The sequence below is a fragment of the Vespula vulgaris genome, chromosome 25 (assembly GCF_905475345.1).
Source record: "Vespula vulgaris chromosome 25, iyVesVulg1.1, whole genome shotgun sequence".
NCBI classification, from domain to species: domain Eukaryota; kingdom Metazoa; phylum Arthropoda; class Insecta; order Hymenoptera; family Vespidae; genus Vespula; species Vespula vulgaris.
This window is the reverse complement of record NC_066610.1, coordinates 112,006-126,110: the sequence shown is the minus strand read 5'-3', so window position 1 is coordinate 126,110 and position 14,105 is coordinate 112,006. Positions and strand designations below refer to the sequence as shown.

The window sequence follows — 14,105 nt, the reverse complement described above, 5'->3', positions numbered from 1 at the left end:
ATTTTACAAATTTAACCTTCATTTCTGAAATTTTATTCATCCTAAAAAACTTTGTTCATTCTGATCCCTCTGCACCGGTTGTGTAATCGAAAGATCTAAATATTTCCATAAGATTTTAAATTGGATAAATCATTGATCTGTTATTATCGAAAGCATAAATTATTATTCTTTTTTTCTTGTCATTTTTCAACTTCTTTCACGCATTATCAATCTTTACAAATAATCCAGTAATCATGGTCCACATGATCATAAAAAAGATCATTGCTATAATAATTTTCAATAATTGATGCATCCAGTAAAGCCTTAAAAATTTCCCAAGAAAAAAAAAATCATTAAAAATTGATCGTTAACGATACACATTCGTACAAGCGACAATGAAAGTTAGAAAAAGAGGATAAGAAAAATAATAATTACCTTCGCCATTTTATACGAGCTTCAGGAAGTGTATCGATTGGATCTTTTAATATATATATTCTTACACCCAAGAGATAAGTTTTAAAGAAATTATCCCATTTTATCTGTTTCATATCGCATAAGAACAATTCACGATCTTCGATGGTTAACTTATTTAATAGTTCATTCCATCTTTCATTCGTATATTTCCATTCGGTCGTTGTAAAATAACCGAGCATGTCCGATATTTTGTGAATTTTATTATATATCTTGAGTAACCTTTAACGAAAAGTAATAATCTATGAAAAATTCGTATGAATATCTTTTTTTAGTTTGTTCTCTCTCTTTTTTTCTTTCTATCCTTTTAAAGAGTTCTAATTATATGAAATATTAAATTAAATTAACATAATAAATAAATTAAAGTAGAATTTAATAATATAATAAATCATTAAATTAAATTATAAAATAAATTATTTAATTAAATATAATTATAAAATTATATAAGAAGAGAGATTATATTACCTTGGTTGTTTACCGATGCACAGAGCGAACGTATCTATTAAAAGAGCTGGTAATAAATGTAAAAAGTAAATGCAGAGTATATAAACCAGTCGATATTTTACATTTCTAAAGCTATAATACCAAATAGCTTCCTTAGATGGTAATGGTATTCCATATTTGGCAGTCATGTATTTTAATTCGTCGAAAGTTATTGGATTATCCTTGGACACGTAATTATAAATTGGAATATCCTCATTTCTTCTGAAATATAATATATAAAAATACGGATTACTTTTCATTATTTCTAATAATAATCTTAAGGGATCTATGGCTTCAATTAAATCGATACGAAAGCGGAATGGAACGTAGTAAAAGAAGTGGTCAGTAAAAGAAATAGTTGAGACTCTCGTCGAATATACCATATAGATTATCCAATATTGACAACAAAAATTCAAAAATTAGAAATTTTACTTTAATTTATTTATTATATTAATTTAATTTAATAATTAATATAACATGTTTTTCGATAGATAATTACATTACATCATAGATATTAAAGAACAAACAGTATACGATTGTTCTTGTAATGTACCAATACATTAGAAAATATATACATATATAATAAGAATATAATACATTGGATAAAAAATCAGAAAATTTTCAATTTGTCAAAAACTGCTATTCAGATTTATTCAGAAGACTCAAAAGAAAACCTACTTGTACGTAATAGACAATAGACTTGTACTTAATAATCAGATGTCTATAGAACAACAACTTATTCTTGTGATTACCAATAAATTTATCGAAATCCGTATGCTAACTTAGTAAGTATTACTAAAATTATTATTAAAGTAATATTATAATGAAACAAATGCAAGTAATTGTAATTATATACGATTAAGAACATTTGATAAAGAAATTTATAAAGAAAAAAAAGACAAAATTCTGATATGATTATACAACATTTAATTATATAAACATTTATATAATTAAATAAACATTTAGAAATTTTGCGAAATCATTTGATCGGATTTTACCTTCGATTATTAGCAATCTCCCATGCACTTACGATTAAACCGTTCGCCGTAAGATCTCCCGGTAATACATTCATTTTTATCGATCCATTGCAATGTGTTATTCGTATCAATCCTATCGAAGCACCTGCTGTAACTCCTATTGGCCCGTACAAGTTATCTACCCATCCTTTAATAGGTTCTCGATACGTTGATATCACTTTAATTAATATAAATCATTTAGATATTTTGATATTTTTCAATTTAAGATTATTATTAACGTTACCAACCAGCTCCTGGACGAAATATTCCAATTGGTATCAAACCGGCATGCTTTTTCACCACATTTTCCGCAACTGATTTCGTGTAAACATAAGTGTTCGGCCATATTCCAAGTAATCTGAAATCGAATAATTGCATTGACGGTTACTTTTATTATACGTTTATATTTTATATAATTACGAATTATATTACCTTGACATTAAATATACGATCGTGTTAATTGATTTTTACTTTTAAACGCTTTCGAACGAATTGAAATAAATTTTATATGATATTGAATTCTTTACATAAATAAATAAACGATACGAAGGATCTTAAAAAAAAAAAAAAAAAAGAAAAAATTCGTGTATTTATTTAAAAGTGATGAAAAAAATATGACGTTAGTTCAGAATATTCTAATCTTACGATAAAAATCTCTCTCTCTTTCTCTGATTCAATTTAATCCGACGAACTAATAATAAGATAAAGCAAATGATCTGTTATTATCAGACGTCCATCTTCTCTTTAAAATGATTTTTCATAAAAATGTCCACTAAAGTCTAATTTACGCTTAAAGAATCTAATCGGAAATGTAGAGCGAGTCATATTTTCTTATGCGCAATTTGAACAAAAAAAAATGAGATCCGTAAAATCTCGAAAGAGAGTTATCATTGATATTAAGCAAAAAAAAAAAATCAACACCTAGCTACTTCTGATACCATGTATCAACCTCCACTCCCTTGACCTCCTCCAACCCACTTATCTTATATAACTCATCTCGAAGAAATAAGAACTTACCGCGGTGTAATATCGTCGAGTAATTTTTCATCCAGACATTCCATCAAATCGATCAATTTGTCGGGATCGATTGGTGGATCATAGAATTTCTCATTGATCGAATTATAAAGACAATTAACATAAGCCGTTGATACGTGGACGAAACTCTGTAATGTCAAAAATAATAAAAGTTAAATAAAGTCAAATCGTTCATTGAAAGATCCTGACAATTATTAATACATACAGGGTATATCAATAAATCTGTTACTAAGTTATAATGTCCGTTAGCTTTAATGATACGACATGAAATGACGGAGAAATAAATTTTTATTAGCTCATAAAGTTGCAAACGTTAGGTGTAATTCGATTTTTTCTCAAGTTCCTTTTTTCTTTTTTAAATAAAACCACACGTGCAATTCATGCCAAAAAGCAAATTTTTACAATATTGGGTTGACAGATAGATTTTATCAAAATCAGTTAAAGCAGAATGATGATGATCTATAACTTATCCATAACGATAATATAAACCTGAATTATCTGATCACAGATTATTAATATTTAACTTATATAATGACTGATATCGTTTTGTATTTAATTTAATATCTATGGTAACTTCTATACGTAGCTCTTGGTTATTTTTCTAAATGGCTTTTCTACAACTAAGAATTATTAATTTGTTACTATCATAAACCGAAATGATGATATTTTGCATTAAAATTTGCTATAAACGTGCAGTTAGATAATTAAATTATGTTGAAAAAAATTGAACAGATATTTACGATATTTAAACTCGAAGCCTAGAAATATCTTTACATATTTAATGTATAGATGTTAAATGTATAAGATTGGTTATAAATTAAGGGCATATATTTAAAAATCTTTCATGATTTAAAGTATGAAATATTTTTTAAATTTACGAAATAAAATAACCGGACTAATGGTTAAATCGGTTGTTCAATGATTTTTAACTTTTCCTTATGGAACACCCTGCATATTTTATTAATTTTACTACCTCTCGCCTGAAATATTGCTTTTTTACTTTTCTTAAAAATTAAACCTAAATGCATATATATTTAATACGAGTAAAAATTTCGGACAAAAAAGAAACATATCGGATGACGGAAGAAATCTTTTTTTTCATAGTTTTGGAAATTACGAGATAATAAAGAAAAAAAAGAAACAAAAAATACAAAAACAAAAATGTAATACAATGTTATTGCTAATAAACAATAATCGTATGTTATTTAATTCTATCTTATTTCATATTATATAATACGAATAGTACAATTACTTCGCAATTGACATTCACTATAGATTCAGGTAAAAGTAATAAATTATAGATTCTAGATTATATTTAGAATGCTCTACAAACGCAAATATTTCTTTTACATAAACAAGATTCTTTTTTACGACGTCGATGAAAAAACATACTTCATTAATTTCGCATAGTTAAATCGCAGAAAAACGCATATCGAAGATATGACTTTGATAATAATACAAAATGGTTTCATTATCTTGAAATATTGTCGTATAAAATCGGATTAGTTTATTCAATCCCAAGAATCGATCAAATAAAAATAAAAAAAGTTGTTTTCTTTCCCGATAACGATTATAATTTTAAAATATCATCAAAGAAAAAGTATTTTAGAATATAATTTTAAAATATCATTAGAATAAAAATATCTTCGTAGAATTTTCCAGGCAACACTTTTAATATCTTTTTTTAGTATACACGTCCATCGACCTTCGAACTCTATTATCACTTGCGGTACATATGAAAATAAAAGAAAACAAGAGGTAATCATATTTCCAGCTAAATAAACAGCATATTTTAATTTTAAGAGCGAGTAATCTCATTCAACTTTCTTTGTTTCGAATAAGAACTACTTTTGAACTACACTAGAAAAACGGAGATAAATAAAAACGCGATGTTAACGTTCTATCTCACTCTCTCTTATCCTATCTCCGTATATTTTACTCTTTCATATCCTCCTTTTTTTTACTTCATTTTCGTTCCATCTTGTCGCTAGTTTACTTTCACTACAGATGTTTCAAACAAAACTACACATATAAATACGTATGTAAAAGATAAAATACGCACCTTTAATTTTGGCATTTCCTTAGACAAATTTATGGCATCCTTCAAGCTTCGAACGTTAATAGCTGTGGCCGATTTTATTTTTTCATTGAATCTCACAGTCGCCGCGACATGAAAAACAATGGAAACGTTTTGTATAAGTGTTGTCTTATCGGTCATCGAGATACCAAGATTTAGTAAACTACAATCGCCCTCGATCGTGACTATGCGATTATGGAATGTTGGTTCCTTCTCTCTAAGCGTGGAAAATAACTGGAAAACATGCATTGATATAGTTGTTAATTTTCCCGATATCGCATATGTACTTACCTCAATCATAAATACATAATTATTCAAGGAAAACGACTTTCTGTTATTTTTTGCATATCCAACGTTAATACTAAACGTACCAAGCCCAGTCAGTCTTTTCACCGATTTACGATTTCATCTTGTATTTATACATATATATTATTTTTTTCGATCATCATTAATTTTAAGTAATAGTCTTAGATTCTCTTGTTAATCAATTTCTCACCTTTGGTTTTTTTTTGTTTCTTCTGAGAAAATATTGTCATCCCCTAATCTCACCATAGCCGGCCATTTGACCGGTATACAAATTTTTTATCACTTTCTAAATTTTTTTACTTGGTATCTTATCTTTGGACTTAAGTATAGTACAATTATAGATAGTAGCATACATCCTAATACGATTTTGCTCTAATTTTACATATAATGAACAGATTTATTGAGAATAATCAAAATAGTTACAAGCCCGATATGAATCTGACTTTTGATGAGCAATTATTCCTTACAAAAGTAAGATGTGAATCTCTATAGTATACAAGGTAAGATGTGAAACTATATATTATATATAACTATATATAATATATATAGAAGGTAATATACAAAAGTAAGATGTGAAACTCTATATAGTATATATAAACAAGCCTGATAAATTTGGTATCAAATTTTGATTAGCATCGAAAGTCAATAGTAAATACATTATAAAAAGCTTTTATATTTGCGAAAAGAAGAATCCCGACTGTCGTCAATATCACTCGGTGAATTTGTTGTCATCGAAATGGTTGAACTGTTTACTGAATATCGGAGAAATATTACGATGGACAACTTTTCCGCGAGCGCATCACTGGTGACAAAATTATTGACAAAACGAACAATATTATTTGGGACTATTCGGAGTAATAGAAGAGAATTGTTCTAGCTAGCAAAATCAACAAAGGACGAATTGGAACGTTTCTCAGCAATACTTTACAAAATAAATAATTGTACTCTAACAATTTATAAATCCAAACCAGCCAAAAAAGTTACAATAATAAATTCAAAGCATAAAAGAATAAAAATCTATAACGACAGAATGCGTATACCTGAAACAGTTGCATATTAGAACAAAATCAAATTCGGCGTTGATGTCACCGATCAAATGGCAAGAAAGTACAGTGTCACGAATTTTTCCAAGAAGAAAAAGAAAACTTGCAAGAAATATCAAATGACCAATATCATGGTCAATATTTTGCATTCGTGAAAAACATGTCAGATACGATTGTGCAAAGAAAACGAAACAACTAAATCTTGTATAATTAGTAAAAAATATGTTTGCGGTAAATGTATGAAAGAGAATCGTATCATTTGCAAAAAATGCCATTAAATTAATTAAAATCATAATTCATTTATCTTTAAGTAAACACTGCCACTATGATCTCCTGTTTGTGTTATCTATAATATACATAAAAAAATCAAACATATATGAGTAGTTAGTTTATTATTATTTAAAAGTTACGTTGTAAACATTACCTCTTATAATAAATTGACAATTCCAACCGAAAAAACAACATTTATTACGTAAAACATGGGTCAAATGACCTTTAATAAGAATCGGTATAACGAAACGCCGGTATTAGTGTTAACAAAATAAAAATAATATATTTATCAATTTTCTTCTTATCTAATAAATATTAAATAATAAATACTAAATCTTTGATGGATCAAAAGAGTATAAGTCAAATTCTGCTCAAACACATTGGGATCAGTATGCTAATATATTCTACATTGTGTATTTTACTTATGGTTCTACGTATAAGTCACTTACACTTCTTTTTTGCTTTTTTATCTGAGATTTAATATATATGAAAAATGCAATATGAGTTAAGCTATACTATTTTGTCTCTTTTAAAATTTAATCTAAGTACGGTACAAGTATACTTATACTTAATTCATTTAACCATTACATATTGATACATCATATACGTATTTTAAACCATTAAACATTTGTAACTTATATTATTATATACAGTAACATAAACATTAAAAACTAAAAAGTTTAACTATATCAAATGTTCATTCTTAATCGAGTAAATATAAGCCAAGCTGAAAATTTAGGAAAAAATTAGGAAAAAATAATATGAATTGTCATTTAAAAAAAAAAGAAAAAGAAAAAGAAAGAAAAAAAAATTGAAATGAGTATGATATATATGTTTTAAATTCAATGAGCCAAGACATATGTTATAAATTTTCATAACCCACCATCTAATGTCTAATTAATTATCATATTCCAAATATTATAAGTGTTTTCCCAACTAAAAAACTAATGATAGTAAATTTGATTTGTACTTTTTTGTTTACCTACCAAAGAAATATATATCATAAAAAAATAGAGAATCTCTAAGTTGAAGCAGGATAAAATAATAAAACAAAAATAATAATTAGATCACAAATAAACAACTCACCAAATCTTCTATGAGTTCCTCCTTGCGTTGAAGCACATTTTTTCCTTTTTTTGAACGTATCAAAAGGTAAATACAGTTGATACCGGGACATGCCCTCAATAATTTCTCAATCAATAATTTTCCTATAAATCCTGTTCCTCCGGTTATGAATATATTTTGACCAGAGTAAAACTCTTGAATGGGTGTGAGATTGTTGACATTCTCAAAGGTCATTTTTTGTTCACTTTTTTTTAATGGCACTTCCATCATTTCAATTTTTCCAAATCAATCTGTAATAGTAATTGTAAACGTAAACGTAGAAATCTTCTTTATTTCTCTATCGTATTCCTTGATATTGATTTTCTTTTTTCTTCTCTTTTACAAGTATTCTTTTACCCATTCTTTGAATTAAACTGATAGTTCTATTTAGTGTCAGAGTTTCTTTATCTGCTCTTAAAATTAAACTGATAATTCTATTAACTCAGTATTAAAGCATCCATGCTAAGAAAGCTCAAGTACCTTTTTGAAAAGATTAAAATAGAATGTTTCACTATCTATGACACATTTTTTATTCTGATGTTTACTTTTATAATCTTTTTATTTGAATAACTACACGATCGATTATGATCGTTGCGATTAATTCACGAGAATATAAAAAAAAAAAAAATGGACAGTATGCATATGTGTGTATGTTTGAATGTAACATGGGCCAATTAAATAATGTGTCATTATTATATTAATTATTAACATTTTCATTAAGTATTATTTATTTTGTTGAATTATTTCAAAGTATTTTAAAAATAACACATTCATGTTATAAAATAATGTTATAAAATAATGTTTCTAATATGCCTTATTGGAAAGTGTAACAAATTTATTATAAAAAAATTATCTAAAAAAATGGAATGCTAACACTGAAATTTATTACAATATCAGAGTTTTTTTATATTAATTATTTATCGAACTTTCCAGAGTTCTTGAAATCACTTTAGAAAACTAACTAGGTGATGGCGTTACTCATATTCTCAATTGTTCTTATACTTTTATTTATTTGATCAGTAAATATTTTGTAAAGTAAATGATTAGTATACATGAACATTTTAGTCGGTATAAATGTCAGTGTTGCATCTAAGGTTTATCACTTATATTATATATTGAAATTTATTATAAATACTTAAAAAAAAAAATAAAGATACTTACCTAATAAATAGTAAGCTTATTCATAACACTGCAGTAAGACACAGCTCAAAAGATTCTTCTTTTTTTCCGTTTTTAAGATAATATTGGAAAGTTTCTTACTGATGAAAAAACAAAAGAAAATAGTTATGCACAATTAACTATTAGCCACATGAATTTACAATTCGATATTAAACACAAATTACAGTCATGATGCAACCCTGACTGATAATTACTTCTTTCCATTATTTTCAATACTACCAAAAAGGCATCATTATTATCATTTTACCCAAGTAGATGATAGCAGTATCTATATTGACCCATTAATGTAGTAAATTATGTAAATATTATTATATTTATTACAATGTACAATTTTTTTATTACTTACAATAGCTAGGTATATTACCGAGTTACAAGTGTGCAAAAAATAATAGTATGAAATAAAAAATGTTAAGAGTATTATAAATAATTTATTACTAACGTTAAATTTACTAACAGTTCCCTCAGAGTATTGCATCCAATTTAATAAAATTTTTACAGATTATTTATATATGCTTTATGAATTTACTCTAATTATTCTTTTCTGAATATTTTTGTGATTATTTTACTGCAGATATCTCTAGATATTTTTATGATTTTAATATAACATTATTATTATTTAGTTGTAGTATCAAAAAAATGTTACAAATGAAATATAGAAAAATCAAGAGTCAATCTTAAATAATACATGAGAAAATGCTTTATTTATTTAAAAAAATAAAGAAATTATGATTAAAAAGTAATTTAAATAAAAACTTACTTTTTAGTAAAAACAGCAGTTCACCACTGTAATGTTCATTTTCTTCTGTATTATCCAAATAAATTCTTTTTCATTTTTCCAAAGATCTTGCCTTTTTAGACAATACTAAGGTTTGTAGTTTTACTTTATCAATTTGCTCCTTGTTTAGTTCCTTTAATATAGCCATTTTAGTTCCTAGCTCTTCCAATCTGCTTGCATTACCACCATTAAATATAACGACAGCATCATACATATGAAGCTTCAATATATGGTACTCCACAAATACATTTTTTGATATACTTGTTCACACGATGTTATTAAACGATTCATTTACATTGTGTTTTCTTCGTAAGACATTTTTTCAATAAATCTAAATTTACCAAATCTGTATAAATTAGATTTATAGTTAATATAATAAGCACGGATAAAGAGTTCTTGTAGGTAAATCTATATAGAGTTCTAGCCTTGTTCCAATTTTTTTATATTTATACCAATCGTCCTAACAAAAATTGCAAAGCAGCTTATCATTCCTCGATGCTACATAGAAGAAGATTATATATATAAGCTTTTTTATAACATCTAGATTATATTCTTTGTATCTTATGGCTTGATCATAATATTCTAATAATTGATCGATGGTATTTTTTGGAAGACTTAATAGTCTAACTATCAAAAAACCGTGTCAGACAACTTCTTCTTTCTTTGTTAAAGTTATATTTCCATTTTTTTCACTGTTCTAGCAGTTATCTCATATAAAACATTTTTTATAGCTTTTATGATTTCAACAAGAAATTGTCAAATTCTAACAACTTACTCATTTTTTTTAATGACATCTTCAGTGATATTTATTCTCTCTCCACTACAAAGTACAAATTATAAAATCATTAAATACCAAATTGAATATAATTATATTAATATCTTCATTACTTACACTTGGTTTACTTGAATACAATTCATCAGACTTCACAAGTCTCGTCTTTGAGAAATTAAAAATAATAGTTTGCATTAGTGATGTATTGAGTAAAATTTCAATCCTAACCTCACTCGCAACTTCTGTTACAACAGGATACATTGTGTGTAAAAAATGATATTACCAATTTTTCTTTTTTTTTACTTTTTTGAATAGTCCTTCAGCTCATATCATTATCAAATGTAATAATTAATAAAAATCGAAATATGACCACGTTATAAAGGGAATAATCGCTGTCATATTATAAACAGAAAGCACACCGCTGCTCAATCAACAAATTATAAAAATAAATAAGAAAAAGGAAAAGAAAAATATAACCTTTTTGGTACTATATAACTATTTTCTATGCAATATTGTAAATGACATTGGAGAAACATACGTTTGTTTAATAATTTGATGAAAAAATCGTTTTAAATGTAATAAATAGTAAAAATGATTCTTATGAATGCGTAAATCTTTCTTATAATATGTAATTGCAGCGAAGCAAAATGCTAACAAACTATGGATCTACGTGCCGTCAATAGAAGATGCACCGACGTGCTGACCAATCATAGGGCGATAAGCGACCAATGGGAATGCATCATATCACATGTTTAAAAGACAAAAGAAACTCGCCTAAAAATTCACTGTGTACGATAGCGGCAAAATTTGATTACTAAAGACGCATGTTTATAAGGGAAGATCCCGAATTTACAAATTCCGAAAAATATGAAACTTCTCAGATGCGTAGAGCGTATATAGATATGCATTACGCAATATTTTACTGTTCAAATTCACTTGTATTATATTGCAACTAGCAAACCGTAAGAGATAGAAAGTAAAGTTTCAGATAAAAGTTATTTCTTTTAATTAGGACTAACATTCAACGAAATGCATATCAATTATTTACATAATTGGATAAAAGTTATAAACAAAAGTATCAATAATTTTTTCTAAAATTTATTTTTCACGTGAAATCAATTTGGTTAATTATTAACATATTAGGCTTATACTTGTTTAATAATTTTTTTAAATAAAATTAATTAATTAAAATATTTGATTAATTCAAAAAATACATGGTATTCTATAAAAAAAAAAGTCATTAAACTTCCTATTTAATCAGAAGTAAGATGTTTTTACATACAATTGTAGAGTTTTAACTTAAGATATTATTTTATCTCTTGGAACAATATATCTTCTATGGATTCTGATATATTCATTTTGTCGGATTCGAAATCTGACATTATCTCTGACTTAGCATCAATGTTTGACATATTGTCATCCTTCAATAACTGTTTACAGTTGTGATTGCCTTCAGTAAATTGAGATTTACTTTGTTTGTTTTATATACATTATTTGTTAATAGAAATCAAATGATTATTTTTATTATTAAACGATTATTATTAAATTTAAAAAATTATAATGGACGATAGCCTTTCCCAATCACCAGATAATCAGTATAATCTTTTTTGGTGCAGCTTTAATTTTGAAAAATGGTTTGGTTATTTGTCATGTAGATCTTTGACGATTACATACATGATATTTCCTCATATGTTGCATGTTCCACACATGTTGAAAAAATTGTTCATTTTTATTACACAAAAGTAATGCAAAACTCATCCCATAATGACAATTTTTTTGATCTTTGCTTAATTCATGAGATATCCATTTGTCGAGCTTCTTCGACTTTCCTATATGTCTCAGATGATGAATAATAGTTGGCGACAATTACACCTACCTCATGTGCAAGTTATTGAGCTATTGTGCATGGATCAGCTTCAACAAATGTTTTCAATTCATCGTTATTAAGAATAGAAGGCAGTCCATGACCTTGTTCATTTCTAAGACTCGTATCTCCATTTTGAAATTTTTCAAACTAATATTGCACTGTGCATTCATTCACTATATCTTGTTCAAATACATGACTAATATTACGAGTTATTTCTATAGCTTTATATTCATATAAAAAAAAAATTTGCTTTCTGTCTATACTGAAATGAATAGTTTGAACTGAATATAAATTAACAGTAAAAAATAAAGCATATTTACCAACATATACAGTGATATCTGAATTATTAAATAGTGTTATAAAATAAACAGATCCAAGTGAGATGTTTGATTGAAACCTAGGCATGAAAATTTGAAAACTCGGTAAACAACATTAATTTCTTACCAATCTAATAATTTTAAAAGGCCAATTATATCTTCTATTTTTTGTCAAGTTCTTGATAAAGACATTGTGTCTAAGTTGTGATTTATAAAAAGATGTAGGTAATTATTTGACATAACAATTGTTAATATTTACTACATTCAACATAATAATAGTTTAACATTCAATAAAATAGGGTAAATTCAATTCTGAATGTAGTTGTGTTACCTTTGATTACAAAAGTTTTCTATTTTTGTGATCTTTCGATGTAGGTATGAAATCTTATATCTTTATCTTGAAAATATTTCTTTAGCATATTGAAATCTCTATTATGAAAATTTCTATTTCTCTCAGATCGTATTTTATATAAAACTTGTCTTGAGTTAGCGAGTTTAACATATAGCTTGACGTAAGTTTTTATATTACCATACAAATTAGTTTAACCTCTTTGTAACTTCTGTTTCTAGCTTTGATCTATATTTTTGTTCACTTATATTTTGTTGAATGATTTTGTTTTAAAGTTTTTATTATGGATCAATTTTAGTGTCCATTTTCACTTTTGATCCACTTTCATCTGATAATAGATCAAATCTATTCGGAAAGGTTATCTCCGTTTTCTTTTACGTTTCATTCTTAGGAATTTATTTTGTGTAATTACCTCTGTACTTCTTCTGTAGTATAATGGATAATGAGAGACTGTTTTTCATTTTTGTCCGGATAAGTATTTGATTTTTAATATTGAAGTTAGGATTAACCTCTATATTTTTTTCTATTGTTTATTTAGTTCCGATACCATATATACTGTTACTTACTACTTCCAATGTTGTGTTTGTATGTATCGACACTAGCTACATTAGTATTATGCCATGTAACTTTTTAATAATTTTAATAATTCTTTAGCAAAATTATACGATGTACATCGGATAACAATTGCACGAGCAAACGAAAATTGGTATAATAATGTGTATAACCTTAATTTGATATAAAATATTTTACTAATCAAAATGTTATATATTCTTCATATGACAATTATATCGTTGACTTGTATGTATATTGTACGATTTTATACAATATTTGAAAAAAAAGTAATTTATTACACAGTATTTTTCATCAAGTATATTAAGTATGTTAAGTAAGATCGTGTATATCATTTAAAAAAGAGTTTTATGGACCGTTTATTTTGAAAGTAATGTAAATACATTTTTTGTTGTTTTGAGAAAATTAAGTTAACATAGTCGATTCAAAAATATAAATTACTTGTGTCAAATTTGGCAAGGTTTTTACTAATTTATCAATATGTAATTTGAT

At 26.3% G+C, this 14,105-nt stretch overlaps 1 protein-coding gene across 11 annotated transcripts in view; it reads right to left on the bottom strand.

The window, feature by feature from the left end:
* LOC127072438 (fatty acyl-CoA reductase wat-like) overlaps nt 1-11,489 on the bottom strand; it is a 26,440-nt gene extending 14,951 nt beyond the window's left edge. Inside the window, exons 1-13 of one of the 11 annotated variants that reach the window (XM_051012871.1) lie at nt 11,049-11,466; nt 10,631-10,752; nt 10,514-10,558; nt 9,721-10,084; nt 8,946-9,043; nt 7,767-8,035; nt 5,047-5,295; nt 2,967-3,112; nt 2,198-2,307; nt 1,932-2,127; nt 916-1,155; nt 415-672; nt 17-302 (exon numbers count right to left, since the gene is read on the bottom strand). In XM_051012871.1, the coding sequence (XP_050868828.1) occupies nt 197-302; nt 415-672; nt 916-1,155; nt 1,932-2,127; nt 2,198-2,307; nt 2,967-3,112; nt 5,047-5,295; nt 7,767-8,015 (1,554 nt within the window). In that variant the 5' untranslated portion in view covers nt 8,016-8,035; nt 8,946-9,043; nt 9,721-10,084; ... (1 more) ...; nt 10,631-10,752; nt 11,049-11,466 and the 3' untranslated portion in view covers nt 17-196. Of the gene's footprint in view, nt 1-16; nt 303-414; nt 673-915; nt 1,156-1,931; nt 2,128-2,197; nt 2,308-2,966; nt 3,113-5,046; nt 7,371-7,766; nt 8,036-8,945; nt 9,044-9,720; nt 10,085-10,513; nt 10,559-10,630 lie in introns of those variants that run through there. The other 10 variants (XM_051012872.1, XM_051012873.1, XM_051012870.1 and 7 more) reach the window with 10 other exon arrangements.
* Between the last annotated feature and the right edge of the window lie 2,616 nt (nt 11,490-14,105).